This window comes from Anolis carolinensis, chromosome 2 (genome assembly GCF_035594765.1).
Source record: "Anolis carolinensis isolate JA03-04 chromosome 2, rAnoCar3.1.pri, whole genome shotgun sequence".
Lineage (NCBI taxonomy): Eukaryota > Metazoa > Chordata > Lepidosauria > Squamata > Dactyloidae > Anolis > Anolis carolinensis.
The window spans coordinates 88,349,343-88,369,996 of NC_085842.1; the positions used below are offsets into that span (position 1 = coordinate 88,349,343).

Here is a 20,654-nt window from a genome sequence, read left to right on the forward strand (position 1 = left end):
GGGAGGAGGGAGCAAGCTTGTTTTCTGCTGCCCTGCAGACTAGGACGCGGAACAATGGCTTTAAACTATAGGAAAAGAGATTCCACCTGAACATCAGGAAGAACTTCCTCACTGTGAGAGCTGTTCAGCAGTGGAACTCTCTCCCCTGGAGTGTGGTGGAGGCTCCTTCTCTGGAGGCTTTTAAGCAGAGGCTGGATGGTCACCTGTCGGGGATGCTTTGAATGAGATTTTCCTGCTTCTTGCAGGGGGTTGGACTGGATGGCCCATGAGGTCTCTTCCAACTCTATGATTCTATGATCACATTTTAATTAAGTGGATTTTCCTTCTGTCAGCTTTTTCTACTGTCCAGGTTTGACATTTGAAGGAATTATAAATATTATGGATGACTATAATTTTGATATAAATTCAGTGTACCATAAAAATCCAACAACAAAACCATCCAATAAGCCCCCTGTAATAGGCTTTTAAAACTACAGCTAAGATTTTGCTCAAAGTTGATGGAAGAGAAAGCCCGTGATGATGCTATGCAGAATTATACACTATTGCCAGTCACTATATGACTCCTACTTGTAACATGAGGGCTTCAGTACCTAAGAATTACTAGGTCATTTAGTATCCTGCATGAGTGGTTGATACTATAGAAAACTGGCCATTCACCGAGCTACTTACTCAATTTCACTGCCAAGAGTCAAGGCAGCTTAAAATTCATAGCAAATACCAAATTAAGCATGTACCAAAGGTTATAATTAAATTGTAGTAAAGCTATCAATAACACTATAAAAATATTTAATATGTGCCCCCTGTTGATGTCAAATGCCAGCCCCCCTTGATCCTAGACAGCTTGACCAAAGTACAGTGGCCAACCTTCTGCTTGTGTGTGGTAGAATACAAGGATTAAGTGACCCATGAGTCTCGATTGTAAATTTTGATGTCTAGCTTTTGCTCCGATTTTTAAAACCTGAGACAAATGATAAGGAGGATTAGGGTCCGTTTGTGGAGTTCATTTCCCATAAGTACAGGATTGAGAAAGCTTTCAGAAACAGATGCTAAAGAGACGAATGTCTATTTAAAAATGGGAATTGCAACCGAATAGCACTTGTGGTTCTAAGATTGGAGAAAGGTTATAGGATATTTTAACATCTGGCCCCATCTACAAGCCTTGTATCTAAATTCTAAACAGAACAAACTGCAGCCTTTCAGATGTTACTTTATCACAACTCTTTTCAGCTTTAGTCATGATGTTTAATGATGAAGAACAAGGAGCTGTAGTCCAGAATCTGGAGGGCCACATAAAATGACATGGCAGGCCAAATTCAGCCCACAGGCTTTGAGTTTGACACATGTCCCTCAGAGTCACCAAACGTTGGAAATTACTTGAAGACACGGGAGTTCCGGTGAAAGATGGCGGCGTGACTGGAGTCAAGTGTTTTTCACTCCCTAATCTTCCGAGCAGCACAATAGAGAGAATAACGACAACAGACTAACAACAGGCTGATAAGTTACTACTAAATAATTCTTATCTCAGGGGGAGTTTCAAACTTAACCAATAACAAGCTATTAATCAGCATTGAAGGTTCCCAGCATAGAAGGAAAAAGAGGGGTGAGGAAAAAAGCTGACCTGTTTAACTTTCCAAGGACTCTGGAAGCTGAAGCTGAAGCAAACATTACACAGGGTCACTGTTGTGGATTACAACATTTACTACTCTGTTACTCCACTCTGCTGCAAATACAAGGTGTTTGTTATAATTTCCTCTCCTTGTTGGCTTTTCTAACCCCCGTGGCGGCTGAAGTTTCAAACATCCTCCTACGTTTGCTGTGAGAGTTCCTTGTGTTGAGAGGAGTAGAGGAGTTGGAATAAAAGCAAAAAAGGGGGCGAGAAAGAGAAGGCACTCAGAGCAAGAGAAACAGAGAAAGACAGAGTCAGAAACACAGGCGTGTCTACAGCTACTTGAAGACACACAACCACAGCAAATAGATTTCCCCCCCAAATCGGGATCCAATCCACTGAATTCAAGGACTCAAAGTAAAATACTTTGAGCACCATTACCCCTTTAACTATTTGAAGAACTTTGTACTAATTTTTGCACAGGGACCATCTTTAACCCTTTGCCATGCGGGAATTCACCATCAAATGAGAACATGGTCTGCCTGGCTTCAGTGAGACAACAGACACAATCAAGAGTAAAGTTAAACTTTACTTTACAGTAATTGCTTTCTTTTATATACAAAGAATTACAGTACATAATCTGGGAACACTTGGGTAGGACCACCTTTTTTCCATTATTAAATCACTTTCACATACACAGTTTCATGTGTAAGGGGAACAAAAAGAAAATAATCCAAGCTCCAGAACTTCTCTTTTTCCAATGTAGTTATTGTAAACATTTCACTTGCTGATTACACAGTACATATTATGTTGACTTTTTTTTCATTATTGATGAAGAAACACAGCAATTAGGCACTGGAGAGTCAACTGTCAAACAAGAATTTTGTCTAGGATTTTTCATGTAACAGCTGTCAGTCACAACTCCCAATGAGGAACCATCACACTTGAAAAGAATATAGAAAAATGGGGAACTATAATCTTCCTCCTCTAGCACCTGTTAGCACTGACTCAGTGCTTATGTTCTCACCTGCCCCCCCCCTTTATTCTCAATTCGTATTCTTCTCCATTCTAAAGGAAAGCAAGAATTCTCCATTTCAAGCCCCTTTCCAATACCCTTCTGAACACACACAGGGTGAGACTACTAGCTTCTACAGAAATGCTTTTCTCCAAAGTATCATAGACTTCACAAATTTAAAAGCATCACACCACAAAATGTTTTGGTAAAATGTGATATACTTTTCAGACCTACTTTCTAGCTGCCTCTTTCCTTTTTGCTTGAACAGGTATAGAACAGGCCCAAAATATCTTGCTGCTTGAGGTAGAGCAACAAATGGCATCTCACATGATACAGAAAATCCTGCAAGTGCTTTTATCCTATCCTGGCAATAAAAACAAATAAAACAAAAAAGCAAAACAAAAGCCAGATATTAATAAAAACTACTCATTGTAGTGACAGCCCAAATATGCTGCCCTCTGACAGCTGCCCAATTATAGAAATGGTCTTGAGCAAGAGAGTGTATTTTGTGTTGCTGCCCAGATAGTGGTAAAAGAAAGCCAGAAGGAAATACAACTGCTTTCCCTCTAGAACTCACTTGTAAACTGCCTAAGGAAAAGTGGAACACCATCAGCTTTCATTTGCTAGGATGCCAGGCATTTCCAATATTGTGCTTCATGCAACTACAGAACCCTTATATGTGTAACTATGCAGAAGTTGACTTAGGTCTATATGTGTGAACACATGCTTTCAAAAAAACACCACTTCTTGAACTGTAAGAGTGCAATAAAAGCACTTTTGGAAAAGGACTGAAAATTCAAGAGATGAAAGTATGGCCACTACTAACATACATTTCTTTTTCTTACTCCTCTCAGTGGTCAAAATGTGTATTTTGAAATCTCTTGCTGTGAAATAGGAAGCTAAGCAGAGCCGATATCATGCAATGCTTGGTAAAATACTACTATATATTTCCAGGGTATTGCCTCTGACTGAGAAGAAATTCATTCTGCTGGTGAAATATGAAGGCATAAGTCAGACTTTTGCCATCACAACTCATTTTTGTCATTGCAGAAGCCAGAATTCACAACTGACTGCACAACCATCAAAATCTGTCCCCTCTTCTGACATTTTCTGAGCGGCTGCTTCCTCAATTTCCTGGTTGGTGAATAGTGAAGATAGCAGTAGATTGTTGTTTAACTGGTCTGCTAGTTACTCAAGGGGCAACAACATTATCTGCATGAATTCCAGAAGATCTCTGAAGTTCTTGAAAATACTTGTACCTGTGTGTCCAATTACAGAAAAATTGTGGCATGCTTGTATACTGCTCCCTGCAGCTCCCTAACAGGAAATATATGGGTGTTTGGGGATGAAGCTGAGAAAAAGTCAGTTTTGTGGGTTGGGTTGGACAGAAGATCGGCATAGCTACATCTCATAGCTGTGTCTTCTGATGAAGGATCATAACCAGCAATGTATCACATACTTAGCTTGGTACCAAATTCTGGTCATTATAAATGTCTGGCAGTAGCTAACAGATTATCCCCCAAACTATGGTCTTACATCAAGAGTTCAAGGACATTATCTGGTTCTGCTATATCCAGGGCTAAATACGTATCTTTCATAAGTCTGAAAAGTGTGAGACGTGGTATTGAAAAAAAACATTCGATATTCTGAGTTTCTCGATGTCAGTTTTTAAAAAGGTCATGACTACAGAGTGGAAGAGAATTACTGAACCAAGTGTTCAGCAGTTACAAGTTTCTCTTCCCTTTCCATAATTAAAAGCAAACAAACAAGAGAAACAGAGCAAGTTACAAAATCAATAGAATCATGCAAAACTATTTTTTTGCATGATTCTCGGGTCACACAAATCAGCTACTCTTGCAACAGAATTTGGCCTATCTTGGCAAAGACTTCCAAGCCCAGAAAGAACAAAGAAGAAAAATAGTACTAGGCACTAGGAGTAGAGCAGCCCATTTTCTGCACAAGATACAGAAATGGGATAGGAATTGCACACAAGAAGCTCATTACTGCACTCACAATCCTAGCAAAGTACCACATTAGCAGAAACGGTGTATATCAAAATGCCAAATACAATTCCAAGGCAAACCCAAATTTAGTTGCTGGTAGCCCAGCTCTTATTGTAATTCAGACTAGAGAAAAGGCAAACAACAGAAACACACTGTCTTCAAATACTACTTTGCTATCTTTCTACCCTGTGTTATTTTCATACTTGGGACTTCCCAAGAGCATCACAGATTCTGCTTGGTCAAAAGTCCTCCTAATGATATGGGTGTTCTGCCACACATGAAAGCAACCCTGCTCATTTCTCGAAAAGAAAGAACTCCTGGCTGGGGATGAGCAAAGGGCAAGGAATGTTTTGTTTCTCTGTAATACTTCTTGCCTTTATACCTTGTTTTTCTTAGTTACCTTAGTAAACTAAACACCCTCTCTCCAGACTTTGAGATATGCTTTCTGTCTTGGATAAAGTTGTGGAAAAGGATGGATGGGGAATCTTTGGCCACTGGCCAGATACAGTCCCAGCCCAGGTTTCCTGTTAAGTCTTGCAACTACAGCGTTTTAATGTACAGACTTACATGAACTTCTGTAATTTTTCCTGTTTGAATGCTTAGTTAAATCTGTGGGCTTCTTGTTCCCATGAAGTAAGTCCTTCAAGGAATGAATATAGAGGGGTTCTCATGGGAAAAAATAAGGACAGAGCAAGTTGCCAAGTAATCTATCTGAAATGCCATGCAATTTCTTTATTAAAAACTTGCTTCAACCAGGAGTTCCTCTCAGAAGTTCAGAAGTTGCTGTTTCATGAATCCCTTACTTACACAGTGCCATATACTTGCTCCCTAGAACCTGCTCTTCAGAGAATTCACCCAAAACAAAAATCCTTTGTTTCAAAGATTTAAAAACCTCCACCAAAAATATTCACAGTTTATTATTTTTTTCCATGAACAAACAGCTAGTTAAAACACATGACATTGCAGGAACAAAGTTGGACAAAGCAGTGCAGGAATCTTTCTTGTTACAGGTACAGCTGGCTGAGGGAGGCTGGCACAAAGGCAGTCCTAAACACACATTCTACATGATGAAGTCCAGCTCACGGGGAGGCCTAAACAGGTAAAATTTAGGGCTTTTTGTTTTCCACGCATGAGAAATACTTAATATGCTGAGCCTCATGAATGGGTTGGTTCGCTTACTTAAAAAGATGGCGGGTTTTTTTGTTCCATTAGAAATGTTTTAGTAAAATGCCTTCTGGCTTAGTGTTTATGTCTCAATCATTCAGAAGAACTGTCCTGTTTTCCCTTTGTTCAGGAGTCATAAAATATGTTTGCATTTCCCCATTTTCAGCAAAGAGCGGTGCTTGGCTTGCAGGTCTTCCAGGAAAACCAACATTAAGCACTAAGATTCCGTTTGCCACAACACTTTGCAAAGTCACTAGCTGCACTTGGAGGGGGCAAAATGGTTGAGAGGAGAAGATGAGATGCACAACTGTGTAGGGAATGTTGCGTAGTGCCGAGCAGGTACCGTCATTGTGGAAAGCCAACATCAGAAAAAAATAACAGATCAGAATCTGAACTGCCACTGTGTGGTACAAACTGCAATACTGGCAAATTTTCTACAGAACCTGAGTGACCCCAGTGTTATCTGTTCCAAGGTGAGAGGATCTGAGTTGGGATAGGACTAGAACTGCTGCTCTGCGCAGAAACCTGGAAATCTAAAAAGGACAAAATGGGAGCTGGTAAAAAGATTTAAGTTCTGTTTAAAGCTGCATGAACCCAATTGCCCAGACAAGTAAGAACATAAATGGAAGCAAACATTAGCCGTGAGTGAGGATGGGGTGTGTGTGTGGTCAAGCTGCTTCCTGACATCCTAGTGCTGAATTGAAATTACCACGTGAAGTACTTGCATGTGATGGGTTGCCTCTCTCCTACATCCAAGTTTAGCAGAAACACAGCCATATTTAGGCTCTGACAGGAATTTCTCTGATCTCCCAACTACAGTTCTACAGTGATCAGTACCATAGCAAATTTCATTTCTGTCTAAAAGAAACATTTCTACAATACATGTTTCCATCAGGTATAAAATGCTGCAGTGATTGGAGAATGGAGTTATAGGAAAAAATAGAGAGCCTTTCACATTCCAGTGTGAGAACTATGACTTTAACTATCACTTAAGAGATAGTTTAATTCAAGTCTCTTTTAGCATCATGTGCATACATATAATGTAATATGAGATATGTATTAAGCCAGAAGCCAGTCAGGGTAAGATTATTAAGATAATTTCCATCATGGATACAAGAATTCTCATAGGGGCTACCTTTTGAACTAGACTGTACTTTACACTTTGAAAAGGTTACTTTTTGGGATTACAATGGTGGACATGAAACCTGAAGGATTCCAAGTTGTATTCCAATAAAGAAACACTTCCAAGTTCTGCTTCAGCAGAGGCATAAAATGCTAAGCACGTTTGCTGTGTAAGAGATCAAAATCAGTTTCATTTGTCCACAATAGCCACAATTGTGACTTCAGAGACCAGAATAGTGAACAGCCATAATGCACTGCAGAACCTAGAGGAGAGTTTTATTGATTTTTCTGTTTTGAATTGCTCTTAGTGCTCAAAATTCTGTTTGTAGTGGGATTTTTGGCTACAATGCACTGAAGATGTTAAGCAAAAATGCTCCTAGACATTAACTTTACATTACTTTTCACCAGACCTCCCACTGCAGAACCTATGAGGGAACCTAGAGTGTTCACAGTGGAGTAAACTGTCCTGTCTAGAGCAACTGACATCTTAATAACATATCTTCTTCAAGAAAGGACCTATATTTGATAAATTTTGACCTGAAAGTGTATCTTCAAGCAACAAGCCCTAAAACAGAAGTGTGAGCGGGAAAAACAGGATGAAAAAGTTGTCAAATCTCTTACTTTCACTCCTTCCAATAACAGGTATATGTAAGGTACCAATGCTGGCTAACATATAAAGGAAACAGATTGAAGGAAACCTACTTCTTTGGAACTATGGAGGAATCTTCTGGGAAATACATCATTATTACAAGCCTATCACTCAGACATGCATGATCAGTAACTGGATTATTTCCATGGAATCAGAGATGTTATCCACAGTGGATTCCTGTATTCCAGATTTATTGTTTGCAAAAGGAAGAAGGAACAGACCATCTACATTCTTGCTCCTTGGCTGGGCATTGCTGAAATTTGGTAAATGTACCTGTATATGTTTGATGGGATGCTGTTGAAGATTAAGGATGAGGGGAGGTGATTTTTTTTTTTAAAAAAAACAAACAAACCAAAAAACAAAAACAAAATACCCCTCCCCTGTATAATTAAAAAACAAAACAGAGCAAATACATTGACCCGCCTGGACTCAAACTGGCTTCAGTTATGTTTTGACTCAGTAGGTTCATGGCCAGGAGTGTCCTGGTTCAGTACTAGCACCGCATTTTGTTCAGACAAAGGCAAAACATCCTGCCCCACAGGTGTTTGTGCTTTCCCAGAGAGCCAAGAGATCTGCTCAAATGTCTGAATGTTTCTGGGCAGCCATGAAGTTTGGCCAGAAGATAGTGGAGCTTCCCTTCCAGGCCAAGGGGGTTGTTCAAATGAACACAATCTTTCTGATGACCAAAATGTCTGCTCCATGGAGGGTGCAGATGCCCCTTCTTGACCCGAACAAAGACTTTGCTCAGGTGACTGCAGTTTTTCTGCTGTCCAAAGTGATTGTTCCATTGATGGCAATACTTTTGTACTAAGCCAAGGAGTCTTTTCATGGATTTGCAAGTTTTCTAGGGGGCATGTTGTCTGTCCCACGAATGGAGAAAATTTCCCTGTAGGCCTGCAAGATTGCTCCTCAGACACAGATGTCCGTTCTTTTTGCTGAGTATTCTGCTCCAGTGTCACAGAGGGTCTTTCTTTTGGCTGAGCATTCTGGTCAACAGGCCGGAGGGCCTTCTCTGAAAGCAAAGGTCTTGAATTTACTGGGGCAGGAAGCCTGTCGGACAGCTGAGATCTCAGGCCTGTAGTAGTAGAATCTTTATCTGATAGAACAGGCCAAGAATCCACCACAGCAGAAAGCCTATTTGGTGTCTGAGGCTGAGCTCCCTCAGGCGTGGCTGACTTTTCTGTTGGCTTAGACCTCAGAGCTATGGGGGTGACTGGCTTGACCACTGGCTGAGGTCTGAGGCTCAGTGAAGGAACAGGTCTGCCTGAACTCTGAGGCAGTGGGCCAACAGGAATGGCTCTATCCAGTGGCTGAGGCCGTGGAGACTCAGCTGCTACCACCTTCTCTAACATATGAACCTTTGGTATCTCTGTGGCAGGTGACTTCTCTAATATCGGAGATGTAGGTCTGTTAGCAGAAGGTGACACGTCTGATCGCTCAGGCCCTGGGTTTTCTGCTGTAGAATGTTTGTCTGTTGTCTGAGGTCCCGATGCCTCTGCAGCAAATGGTTCATCCTGAGATCCCGATGCCTCCATGGTGGTTGACTTCTCTGAGGGCTGTAATTCGTGAACCTCAGTGGAGGATAGCTTTTCTGAGGGCTGCAACTTCTGAGCAACAGTGGAGTCTACTTTTTCAGAGGGCTGTAACTTCAGGGCCACAGTGGAGGGCGATTTTTCTGAGGGATGCAACCTAAGAGCCACAGCAGAGAGTGGCTTGTCTGATGACTGCAACCTAAGGGCAAGGGCTGAGGATAATTTGTCTGAGGGTTTTAACCTCAGGGACAGAGTGGAGGGCAATTTGTCTGAGGGTTTTAAACTCAGGGCCAGGGTGGAAGGTAGTTTGTCTGATGGTTGTAGCTTCAATGCCATTGTGGAGGGTGATTTATCTGAGGACTGCAGCTTCAGAGCAACAGAGGAAGGAGGCTTATCTGAGGACTTTAGTCTCAGAGCCAAAGAGGAGGAAGGTGATTTATCTGAGGGTTGCAGCCTCAGAGCCACGGTCAGAGGTAACCTCTCTGATGGCTGTGATTTCAGGCCTGTAGCTGCAGGCTGCTGGTCTGATGGCTGAGTGTTTTGGCAGTCAGCTGCTGACTCTGTGGAAGGCGCATACTCACGAATCTCTCCTGGTTCTAGAGGGTTAGGTCCACAGGGATCATGTTCTGTACATGACAGGCGTCCGTCCAATTTAGAGATGAACAGCATGCCTTCTCGATGCTGCTTGCAGAAGGATCTGGGACACATCTCACAGAACGAAGCTGCTTCTTTCCTACAGACATCACACTGATGCCAAGGACATTCCCATTTCCCTGGAAAAAAGAAAAAGGGACAGCTAGAAAGTGTAAAGACAGGCTGGCTCTCTTCTCAGAGAAGTAAAGCACTAAAAAGATGGTTGATGCAAGGCTGATGAGGGAAATTTTACTAATTCCGTCTCAATTCTGTAGATGTCTAGTTGCTACTTGCTAGTAATAACAGTATGAAATAGCTATTTAAAATGTAGTACTGATATTGGTTTCATGAAGTTCTGGTCCCTACATTCAAACTGTTTTAGTTCAAGCTATGAAAATAGTAGAGTTGGCCCTTCATGTCCATGGATTCAACAATCCATGGCTTAAAAATATTTTTTTTAAATCCTCCCCCAAAAAATTCCTGAACTTTGATTTTGTTATTTTGTAGAAGGGACACCGTTTTACTACACCAGTGTATATAATGGGTCTTAAGCATCTATAGACTTTGGTATCCACAGAGCCAAATCCATACCAACACTACAAGCTCACGTTACTAATTCCAGTTCAATTTTCAAAGGCACTATATATGCATGTCTAAAAAAATTTTGCTATTTCCTGCACTGTATTTTGCCTTTTCTCCAAGTTTTAAAAATGATCTTCAAACTATGGTAGGAAACTGTAAATATGGAAAAGATAAGGATGCCTAAGCAAATAGAAGGAAATAATCACTAAAAGCATGTGAACAGGAGAAGATTTTGACATATCACATTAGGGGCGAGAACATGTCCATGATTGGCAGGCAAATTCAGCCCTTTCAGGTTGCATGCATCCCACAGGCTGCATGATTCCCATCCCAGCCCCAGAATAATCCAAGCTCAAGAAGAAGCAACTGGTATACACAGCTTCAGAAATGTGCTAGAGCTAGTCTAAAGACAAGGATCAGTGTTATTTCATATTGTATTGTTTGTCTCCCAGAGACTCTCTAGGCCTCCATTTCTCAATGCCACTGCTTGTGATATGTAATTTCCTAAATTCTCAATTCCCACATCTTTGGCTCTTCTTTTCAATCTGGTTCATTCTGAAAGCACACACAACTTTCAGTAGCAACTGTATGTCCATAGATCACAGTTAATTCATATCTAAAGAGACACTTAACAGGGATTCCTAAAATTGTATTTATCAACTGAATCACCATGAAATTGGGCAATTTGTATTATAAAGTACATTATACCTCTAACCTTTTAGTATTTAATCAAAGACAAAAGTGTGAACCCAAGGGACCTTCTACTTGCCCTAGTTTCATCTTTCTTGGGCCCTTATTAGGAGAAAGCTGGGAATCAATTCAATCAATTCAACAATAGATATTCATCTTTAAATTTAGTTTGTAAAGACAGGAGCTACATTTCTAGAAAGCTATCTTATGTTTCAGCCAATAAACCAAAACATAGCTATGAGGAAAAAATAGCATCAAGTAAACACAATAGAAGTTAAAGACAGTTATGGGAGGTTGACATGTAGGTGACAAAATACACTTGCAATATTAAAAATCAACCCCAGACCAACTGGTAATTATCTGGTCTCCTGTCTCTCTCACCAAGTATGTATTCCTTGAGTAAGTTACCTAGTACAGAAAACCCTCCTAGCTTAGGACAGCATCTTTTCTTTCTCAAAATGCAGTTCCATCAGCAGAGCTCTTATACTTTCTGTCTACAAATAGTAAATACATTACTGACCTGCGGGTCGCCTGGTCAAACTGAGGCAGTCAGCATGATACACTTTGGGACAGCCTGGCCTCTTGCAGGAAACCAGCTGTCCACCATCCCCACAACTGAAACATTCATCCTCTCGTTCCTTCAAGATTCCTGCTTGTGACTTGCGCTTCCCATGTCGTCTCTTGAACTTCTTGGATTTATCTTCTGAGGCAGGGGGCTGATTCTGGGTAAAAAAACAATCCCAACCAACAGCTATTCCAAAGGAAAGGCTCTTTGAAAAATATCTTTAGCTGACTTGAAGTACCACGAGGATAATGGCTAGTGACCACTTCAGATAGAAAGCAATCAAATCCTGACTAACCAATATACTGAGATCACATTTTCTTCACATCACAAACTAAAAGAAAGAGAGGTCTCATTTGATGTGAACTGCATTTCTATTATTGATCTACCAAAACTAGATTTGTGTTGGCTTACAGAAGGTAATGAAATAAAAGCATTACAGGAAAGCAGGCAAGAGCCATTATGGTTTCCCTTCTCTCCAGATTCTGTATTTTCGGTGGTTTAGTAAATGCAGGCTGAGCAATAACTTTTAAAAGTGTTACTTTTATTAACAACAGCAAGCTTTGCTAGCATCAGTAGTATCCTACAAAATATGATTACACCAACCTAACAAAAAACATACATTGAATAATAAGTGAGGACACTGCAACTAAACCAAGAACCAAAGAATTATAGAATCAGAGAGCTGGTCGGGGGGTCTAATAGATCATTGAGTCCAACCCTTTGCTCAGTGCAGGATCTCCAGCGAAAACATCCCCAACAGATAGCTGCCCGACCTCTTTTGAAGATGTCTACAGAAAGAGACCTCAGTACTTCTCTAGGTAAGTTTTCTGTAATGTTCAACTGAAATCTACTCTTCTATAACTTATAACCAATAGACATGCTCCTGCCCATGGGGCAACGGAAACATGGCTGCCCCTTCCCTTTGTGACAGCCCTTGAAATAGTGCAATGCCACCCCTTCACAGGGTTAAACATGTATTGCTCCTTAAACCTCTCCTCATATGTTTTGTTCTAAAAACCAAAGAGGGATTTGTTATACCTTTGGTCGTACACCAAGGAATCCACTGCAATTTGGAGCACCACACTTGCAAACTGTCTTCCCGTTCCCCAAACACTCCAGGTTATAGTTGAACGTCAACTCGGTCCCTGGTAATGGGAGAAATCAATCAGATCCAACTAGATTTCAACAGAGCTTTAAGCATGAAGCTCAAACTCTAGTTATGGAATAAAAAATAAAAATATTCAAGAGATTTGAAGGGAACCTGCTTTTTACTTTCCATTTGTTGAATGTGCACATACAAAATTTATTAGATTTATATTCCATCTGATTCTGCCTCTCAATGACATGTCAAGCAATAATGATAAAATCAAAGCAAAAGAAATACAATTGAAACATACAGATGAAAATGTGTTTTTCCTGATGATTATATAATCTAGTCCAGATTCGAGTGGAAGACAGCATTTAGACCTAGTATGGACACTATGAATATATGGTCATGTCCTTTGGGCTATGCAAAGCATCTGCAGTCAAGGTGCTTTCTGAACCATCTGACTTCAGAGAATCAGTTATGATAAACTTTAATTGTACCAGAAAATTGTACCCTGCTATCAGCTTCAGCCAACATCCTGGATGCAGCAGGCTAACCCTATTGATGTTTCTGAACACTTTAAAAAGGTGTCCATAAAATTCTAAGCCAGGACAGCATCAATGGCCCATGACTTACTGTAGTTTCATAACCCTGTTTTTTAAAGCCTCTTTGTAGAATGTGAAATTTCAACATGCAGAATGAAATTTGTGAATCTATTATGTATTTTCCTCAATGTGGCATTCACCATTTGCCTATGTGCCTGAGGGGATAGAAAGGTGCTGGCAGTCACATGGGATGAAATTAGGTTCCTGTAAATTAGTTCTTTGCAGGAAGTGCTGTATTAGTGGTTTCTGGGCAATATCAGCTTAATACTAGAGCTTCACATTGCAAACTATTTTGCTTCTTATCTACAGTGTGCTTTTAACCAATGTCTGTTTATAAGGCTTTATCAGCCAATACTCTCAAGTACATGGGACCAAAGCATCTAAGAGCACTACTTACCAGCTTTAACATTTGTAATGGCAAAAAGCCCAACCCGAGTATCACCATTCACTGACCACTTTTGAGTCTCACAGTTTGGCTGGCAACAATGGTTCATAAATCGAGCATAATTGCCTTTTGGTCCAGCATCAATTATTCGATCCTAAAACCAAAGGAAAGAACCTTTTCTCAGCTACATTCAGATACCCATACCAAGTGCCACAGGAAACTATATAAAACCTTTTTCACATACCTTATCTAAAGTTAGCATGTAAAAGTTAGTGATATCATGCTCTTGAGCATGGCGGATCCTGGCTCGGCATTCCTCCTCATCTATCAGTTCTCCCACATATTCATTCACAAATTCACCCTGAAAGTGTTTGATTAGGCAAAGGTGAAACAACAAGTACTTTAACATGAAAGTATCAACTGAAACAAATGCTTGGTAGGGAAAGAGAGAACTATAGAATAAAAGAAAAAAATATTCATAACTGAAAGGCATACTTTTCATGGAAGACAACATCTTAAGCACCCTGGAGGATAAATATGGGTGCACCTACTTTATTTTATGTTTAGATGTATTACTGAAAAATATTGTAGGGACATGACTATGGCCGTGGCTACACGAGGGTTTGAGCACTCTAAGTTTTCTACTGAAGGTTCAGTGGGTGCAGCATATAGGCAAAGGACTACCTGAGGACCCGGGCAGTTTGTACACATTGCAAACTCTGCACTGTTCACACTTGTTACCTATTCCCCTCAAGGGTTCGTCTTGAAGTGATCTGAAAATGTATACAATGGATCCTTGATTTAGGTTCCAGGATCCCATGTGGATACCAAAATCCATAGATGCTCAAATCCCATTATGTACAATGATATAATAATATAGCATTCCTTACATAAAATGGCAAAATAAAGTTTTGCTTCTTTTTGTGTGTGTGGCAGAGGACATTTTCAAATTCTGGATGGCTGAACACAGGGAAGTAGAATCCAGAGGGATTACTGTATTTGTTTCAGCTCCATATTTGTTTAAAGGTACACTCCAGCCTTTGAATACATGGATTCTTATAAACATATGAACTTATTTAACTGTGGGCATCAGAGGCTTCTGCTTTCTAGACTGATATTCAGAAGTTGATTCTGGTGGGGAACAAAGACAGGATGCCAGTAGTGGTGGTCCAGCATCTGCAGAACCCCCTCTCCTAAGAAATCCAGCAGATTAGGCATCGAAGGTAGACTTGTACTATAAAATGGTATAGTAAAGGCTGACATTTTCTTGAGGGGACTTTTAATAATCAACTCAAACTTAATTATATTTGAGATACCTTACTTAGAAAAACAAATTCTCAATTTAAAAAAATCAGTTTAAGAATATTTACAGCAAAGCAGGTCACACCTTTTTAATGTCTCTTTTGGCCTGCAGGCCCCAGCCTCGTGCAAGTGTACGGAAGATTTCTACTTCGGGATACTGCCTCTTGGTAAAACACTGGTTTTGGCAGCGATTTCCAGCTGGACAGACTGCAGGATGACACTCATACAGCAGCATGCGATTGATACATTCTGAGTCTAGGCCACAGGGGTTTTCATCTGCTGGCTTGCAGTTGCAACGTGGTATCTCAGACAAGTCTGCTGTGAAGATCTGCACTTTGCCAATAGGCCGGTTTACCTTTAAAACACAAATATATGATACAACAAGTCAATCAGTTGGTTTCAGGGGACCATTCAGGAATACTCTGAAACCTAACCTATGTACAAATAAATTAAACTATTTTACTACACCAATGGATGAGAAAACCCTGTTGGAATTGGTCAATATTGCATACCACAATATCTATACTGTTGATAACAGCTTCAGCTGAAACTCTTCTACCACCATCAGCACAAAGAGTATGTTGAGGATTGTAGAAATAAATAAATAAATAGAAGTAAATACAGTAGAGTCTCACTTATCCAACACTCGCTTATCCAACGTTCTGGATTATCCAACGCATTTTTGTAGTCAATGTTTTCAATATATCATGATATTTTGGTGCTAAATTCATAAATACTGTAATTACTACATAGCATTACTGCGTATTGAACTACTTTTTCTGCCAAATTTGTTGTCTAACATGATGGTTTGGTGCTTCATTTGTAAAATCAAAACCTAATTTGATGTTTAATAGACTTTTCCTTAATGCCTCCTTATTATCCAACATATTCGCTTATCCAACATTCTGCCGGCCCGTTTATGTTGGATAAATGAGACTCTACTGTAGAAGTAAATAGATTTCTGCAGTATAATAAAATGTCACTGAGGCTTGTGAAATAAGTAACAGTATCTTCACTTCAGTTCAAAAGTTCAAACAAGGCAACAATATATATAACAGTCTTTCTGAATTCACACAGAGAACATAGGAAATAATGGCTCTCAAAAGATGCAGACAGATGCCAGAAATAACATGCTCTTTTCCTCTGAAAAATTTCATATACCACAACATTACTGTGGGTCAACACTGACCTGAATTTAACTTACTCAACAAACTGTTTAAGAATCCTCTTAGATGGTTTAGCTAATGTAACTTGAATGAGATAAAATATACCACTGAATCAATTATAAAGTGTCAATTTCAGTGATACAGTTAGGTATGGAAACATTAAAGAGAGATGGCTCATCCATGTTGAAGGTCACTGGGAACAATGCACCAACTCAAACCCACCACTGGATGTCACTTGGCTTTCTCACCTTAATATGTTTATAAGGAGGGGGCTTTTTATCATTCCTTTTGTCCTCCTGAAGCTGTCTCAGTTCCTTCTGTGCCTTCAACTCTTCAAATCTTGTAGCAGCTTCCTGGAGAGCTATGTTAAGAACATGTTTACATTTTAATAGAACAGAAATCCAGCTATTTGCATATACCTCACTCGCAAGTAGTATTGTGGTCAGCAGATGTCTGCTGACCACAATACTACAAGTTTTACTACAAGTTTTATGTGAAGCTGCATATTTGGAAGCAGTAAGGGCAACAGTAGCCACACAGAATGTCATCTTTCTTCCCCAACCAAATCTGTGTTTCTAACAGTGGCAATAGAGAAGAGTTAAAAGTGGGAAGTTTGGTGAATGGTGTATGTTACTTGATTTCAGGAGAAAAAGACAAAAATATAAACAATGCCAATGAATACACTTACAGGTTTTTCTTTTTTAAAAGATACACTTAGCTGCTCCTGCTGCTTCACAATGAAGTTATACATAAGAAAAAAAAATCCAAAATCCACGTCCATACAATATCTTTAATAAAAGCATCCAATAAAGTGACTCTGAAGTGACTTATTGATATGTGTTTTAAACTGTTATATTTTGTCTCTGTTTGCGCTGTGCTCCATATTAGCCACCCTGAGTCCCTTCGGGGAGATGACAGCGGGATAGAAAAATAAAGTATTATTTTAAACTATTATTATTATTATTATTATTATTATTATTATTATTATTATTATTACATTTTATACATTATTGTGAAACAGCTGGAGTAGCTAAGCATATGTCTGTTTTTTTTAAAAAAAATCTGCTATCACAAAGGCAACATATAGAACAAGAGCATGTTCTAGTATACAACATGAAACATTGTATACTCTGTGGCAAAACTACAAATACTCTTGAGATTTCCACAGTCCTCTGCATACTTTTGTTCTAAGCTTGCAAAAGGTAAAATAAATGTTCTGAGCAATAGAAACAACTTAAAATTACTTGTACACTCTTCAGACACCTTTCTCTACAAAGGACAGGTTACTATTGTTGATTTACTGTCCCAAATAAGGTCTCATTTCAGAAAACACTTTAAACAATACAATGAATCAGAGCTGATATCACACCAAATAGTAGTCAGGCAAATCAAAACGAAGGGCTGCTTTACACTTCTCCTGTCTCTAGGTCCAGGAGCTTATGAAGCTGGAGAATCAGCTGTAACAGTTTTATAATACAACAAAAAATGATTTGCAAACTCACTTCAAACCATTCCTAATTCTTGTTTGTCTGCCAATCCCCTACTACGGTTTATTATTTTAGATCTTGTGCCAAGCCACAATAAAGCTTTGCCATTCACAATTTGTTTTGGTATGTGGATTTAGTCACTTTCTCTCTTATAATCTTCTCTAAAACAGGGTTTCCATTGTGATTTGATTTTCTTAGGGTGAAAAGGAAGCAATGTCTTTTTAATTTAAATTTTGATTCAAATCCAAATCAAAAGCAGATAAAATACTGTATTTTTCATTTATTCATCCACTCATCCATTCATTCCACTATATTCCACCTTTCCCCCAATATTGGATCCATACTGGAAGAACATTCAAACTAATACTTTAAATGAGGCCAAAATGACTACAGAATTCTAGTCTGGACTACTGCTGAAGTATAAGAACACTGAAAACTTTATTTAAAAACAGTATCTTGAGACTGCATAGATACAAGGCAATGACTGTTCCCTAATGGATCTAGTTGTTAGAACAGAAGGAAATTTACCTTTCTTGTATATGCCATCAACCCCCTTTGCCATTTTGTCTTTGCTGCTTACATCTCCTTCCATATAGGGAAAGACTCGAGCCTGATGGGTCCAAAGGTAATCATTTGATCCAAAAAACAGCACAGGGAATTCACCAATGACATGCTTCATTTTCTGAATGTTGACAGGGATGGTTTTTGGGTGGCATATCTCAGCTGGCCACCACCTGGTGAGCAAGAAAGCCTAGATTAGGTCTTCTGGAAGCGTACCATGTCTTTGGCTAACACAAATATGTCCTAACAGATCTTTCAGTGGCAGAGTATTTTACACCGGAATGGCAGCCATGACAGGAAGCACATATAAAGAATTAGGTGTGCTATTCGCATTCATTAAAATGTTATTTCAAACAGATATTATCACAGCACAAATGAGCAGGCTCAAGTTTTCATAAAGGGCTATGGCTGGAACCTGAAGTAAAATAGAGAATTGGCTTTCCTTCATGCTCACCTGTAACGTCCCACTTTCACCCAGACCACTTCTTTATAGTGTGGTTTCTTGCCAGCCTTACAGTCATTACAGTACCAGCTCCCCTCAGGCATGTCAATGTTCAGGCATTCCCGGTGGAACGCAGCAGGGCAGGATTCACAGCACAAAAGGCTTCCGCCTGCAAAAAAACAAAGACAATGTTGCAAACATAGGGCAATGGAGTAGCAATTCTCACCCCTTCACTCTGTATCTTATCTCACATTTATTTATTTTTATTCCACATTTTTCCCAACATGGGATCTAGGTTGGCTTGCAAAAAAGTAAAACAAAGTACAGCTGGAATCTTATTGGTGAAGAGGTTTAAAAAACAAATACAAGGCAATTAAAACATGAAATTACAAGTGTTTAAAACACACTGAAAATGTAGTAAAGATGGTAACAGCATAGCACAGCACACTGAAAGACCCTTAAAGCTTTATTGCTAGTGATTAGCTTTATTACAGTCACCATTTCTCAACCTAACTTAATTCACAAGTGTTTGGAATGATTTTTAAAGGCTGTGACCTGAGCTCTATGCAAAAAGAGAAAAATGTTATAGTTCTGTCAACAAGAAAACATCTGATTGTGGCAAACTCTAACAAGTTGAATGTATTATATGTTAAGATTTACTTATAGCATGTTTCAAGTATGGATAGGATTTAATATACTTTTGCTCTGATTTTGGAAAAGTGATTCTTTTGGTCTACAATTCACTGCCCACTCCTAGAGTCATAGCCCAGGGAAGCAATTTTTCCATGCTCTGCCTTTGCTGTTGTTTTTCTTGTATTGAGAAACTCAAACACCTTCTGAAATCACTCTCTTCTAAATGAACGTTCCCATTACTCATACACATTTAGTAGTATGATATTACCTAATTGTACACTGGCTGTGTGTAGATACCTTACCTTCTGAACAGACGAAGCACCAGCTGACATTTACATGTTCATGGTTTCTACAGCCCCTTCGAGCAGTAAAGTGATTAGGGCAGATCATGCTGTTGGAAGCAAGGATCACTGTCCCAGCAGCAAGGCAAAAATCATTGGAGTGGTAAGCCACAGGACATCGGACGCAACGCATCAAGCGGCCTAGGAGCAAAACAAATTAGAATTGCCTTGGAAAGCCATTTATGGAGACTCACGTTATAATGGGAAATGGTGGTGTCAACTCTGCCTTTTAAAATATCTAAAAGAAATCCCAAAGAAGACTGGTAAAGTTCAACTGAATGCAGAAGTTAAAGTTCCCTTATGGGCATATTAAATGATCTCACCTTTAGATGCAGAGACATTTGTTGGGTTAGCTGCATGGCAAGTCATACAGATGTGCAGTGAGCATCTGAAGCCCTTGTTCTGTATGACTGTGGGGGGATACTTCTGTATACACTCTTCATGATAGTACTTCCCACATAATGGAAGCAAGCAACGTTTCACGTTTTCTCCGCTATTCTTGCATACAAAGCATGTGTGGACCCCTAGAAAAGAGGGCATCTAATCAACAAAAGTAACAAGGAAAGTATGGGGAGCAGGGGGGAGGAAGAAGAGCCCTGTAAAGTACAGAAGGAACAAGTTGTAACAAGTGGCCACTCTGGCAAATGTCAGCAGTGACATACAAGATCTGGATAATTCTAAATTGGCTGAGAGCAGGGCCTCCTGCTTCACTTGCCCTTCAACAAGCGCAAGATGCTTCAAAGCAACAGAGCACAATCCCAGTGAGTGAGCTTTATCTACCCATCCCAGTATGGTACCTGTGGAGCACTCGGTGCAGATAAACTTGCCCTTGGGCATTTCGGAGAGCCCAAGACACTCCAGGTGGAAAGCACCACAGCACTGAGCTTCACACAGCAATAATTCACCTGGCTTTTCACAGATCTGGGGTGGGATAGGAGGAAAGAATGCAATACAGCATTATCAAAGAACAAAAGTTAATGTATTTCATATATTTAGAGTATTTCTACCCCTATCACCAAACACAGGGCCAAGACATGATGGAGTTGTGCCTGGCTGCTTTTCTGTTCCTCAGAAGCCACAGTTG

At 39.7% G+C, this 20,654-nt stretch overlaps 1 protein-coding gene across 12 annotated transcripts in view; it reads right to left on the reverse strand.

Annotated features, from left to right (window-relative positions):
- Nucleotides 1-2,175: 2,175 nt before the first annotated feature.
- The window catches only part of nsd1 (nuclear receptor binding SET domain protein 1), a 71,080-nt gene continuing 52,601 nt past the window's right edge, over nucleotides 2,176-20,654 (reverse strand). For 11 of the 12 annotated variants that reach the window (XM_062970182.1, XM_008104954.2, XM_062970180.1 and 8 more), the window contains 12 exons: nucleotides 20,368-20,491; nucleotides 19,894-20,094; nucleotides 19,532-19,711; nucleotides 18,609-18,765; nucleotides 18,122-18,327; nucleotides 16,355-16,467; nucleotides 15,026-15,295; nucleotides 13,883-13,999; nucleotides 13,651-13,792; nucleotides 12,600-12,706; nucleotides 11,517-11,718; nucleotides 2,176-9,864 (listed from right to left, as the gene is read on the reverse strand). In XM_062970182.1, coding sequence (XP_062826252.1) covers nucleotides 8,000-9,864; nucleotides 11,517-11,718; nucleotides 12,600-12,706; nucleotides 13,651-13,792; nucleotides 13,883-13,999; nucleotides 15,026-15,295; nucleotides 16,355-16,467; nucleotides 18,122-18,327; nucleotides 18,609-18,765; nucleotides 19,532-19,711; nucleotides 19,894-20,094; nucleotides 20,368-20,491 — 3,684 coding nt within the window. In that variant the 3' untranslated portion in view covers nucleotides 2,176-7,999. The remainder of the gene's footprint in view (nucleotides 9,865-11,516; nucleotides 11,719-12,599; nucleotides 12,707-13,650; nucleotides 13,793-13,882; nucleotides 14,000-15,025; nucleotides 15,296-16,354; nucleotides 16,468-18,121; nucleotides 18,328-18,608; nucleotides 18,766-19,531; nucleotides 19,712-19,893; nucleotides 20,095-20,367; nucleotides 20,492-20,654) is intronic. The other variant, XM_062970184.1, reaches the window with a different exon arrangement.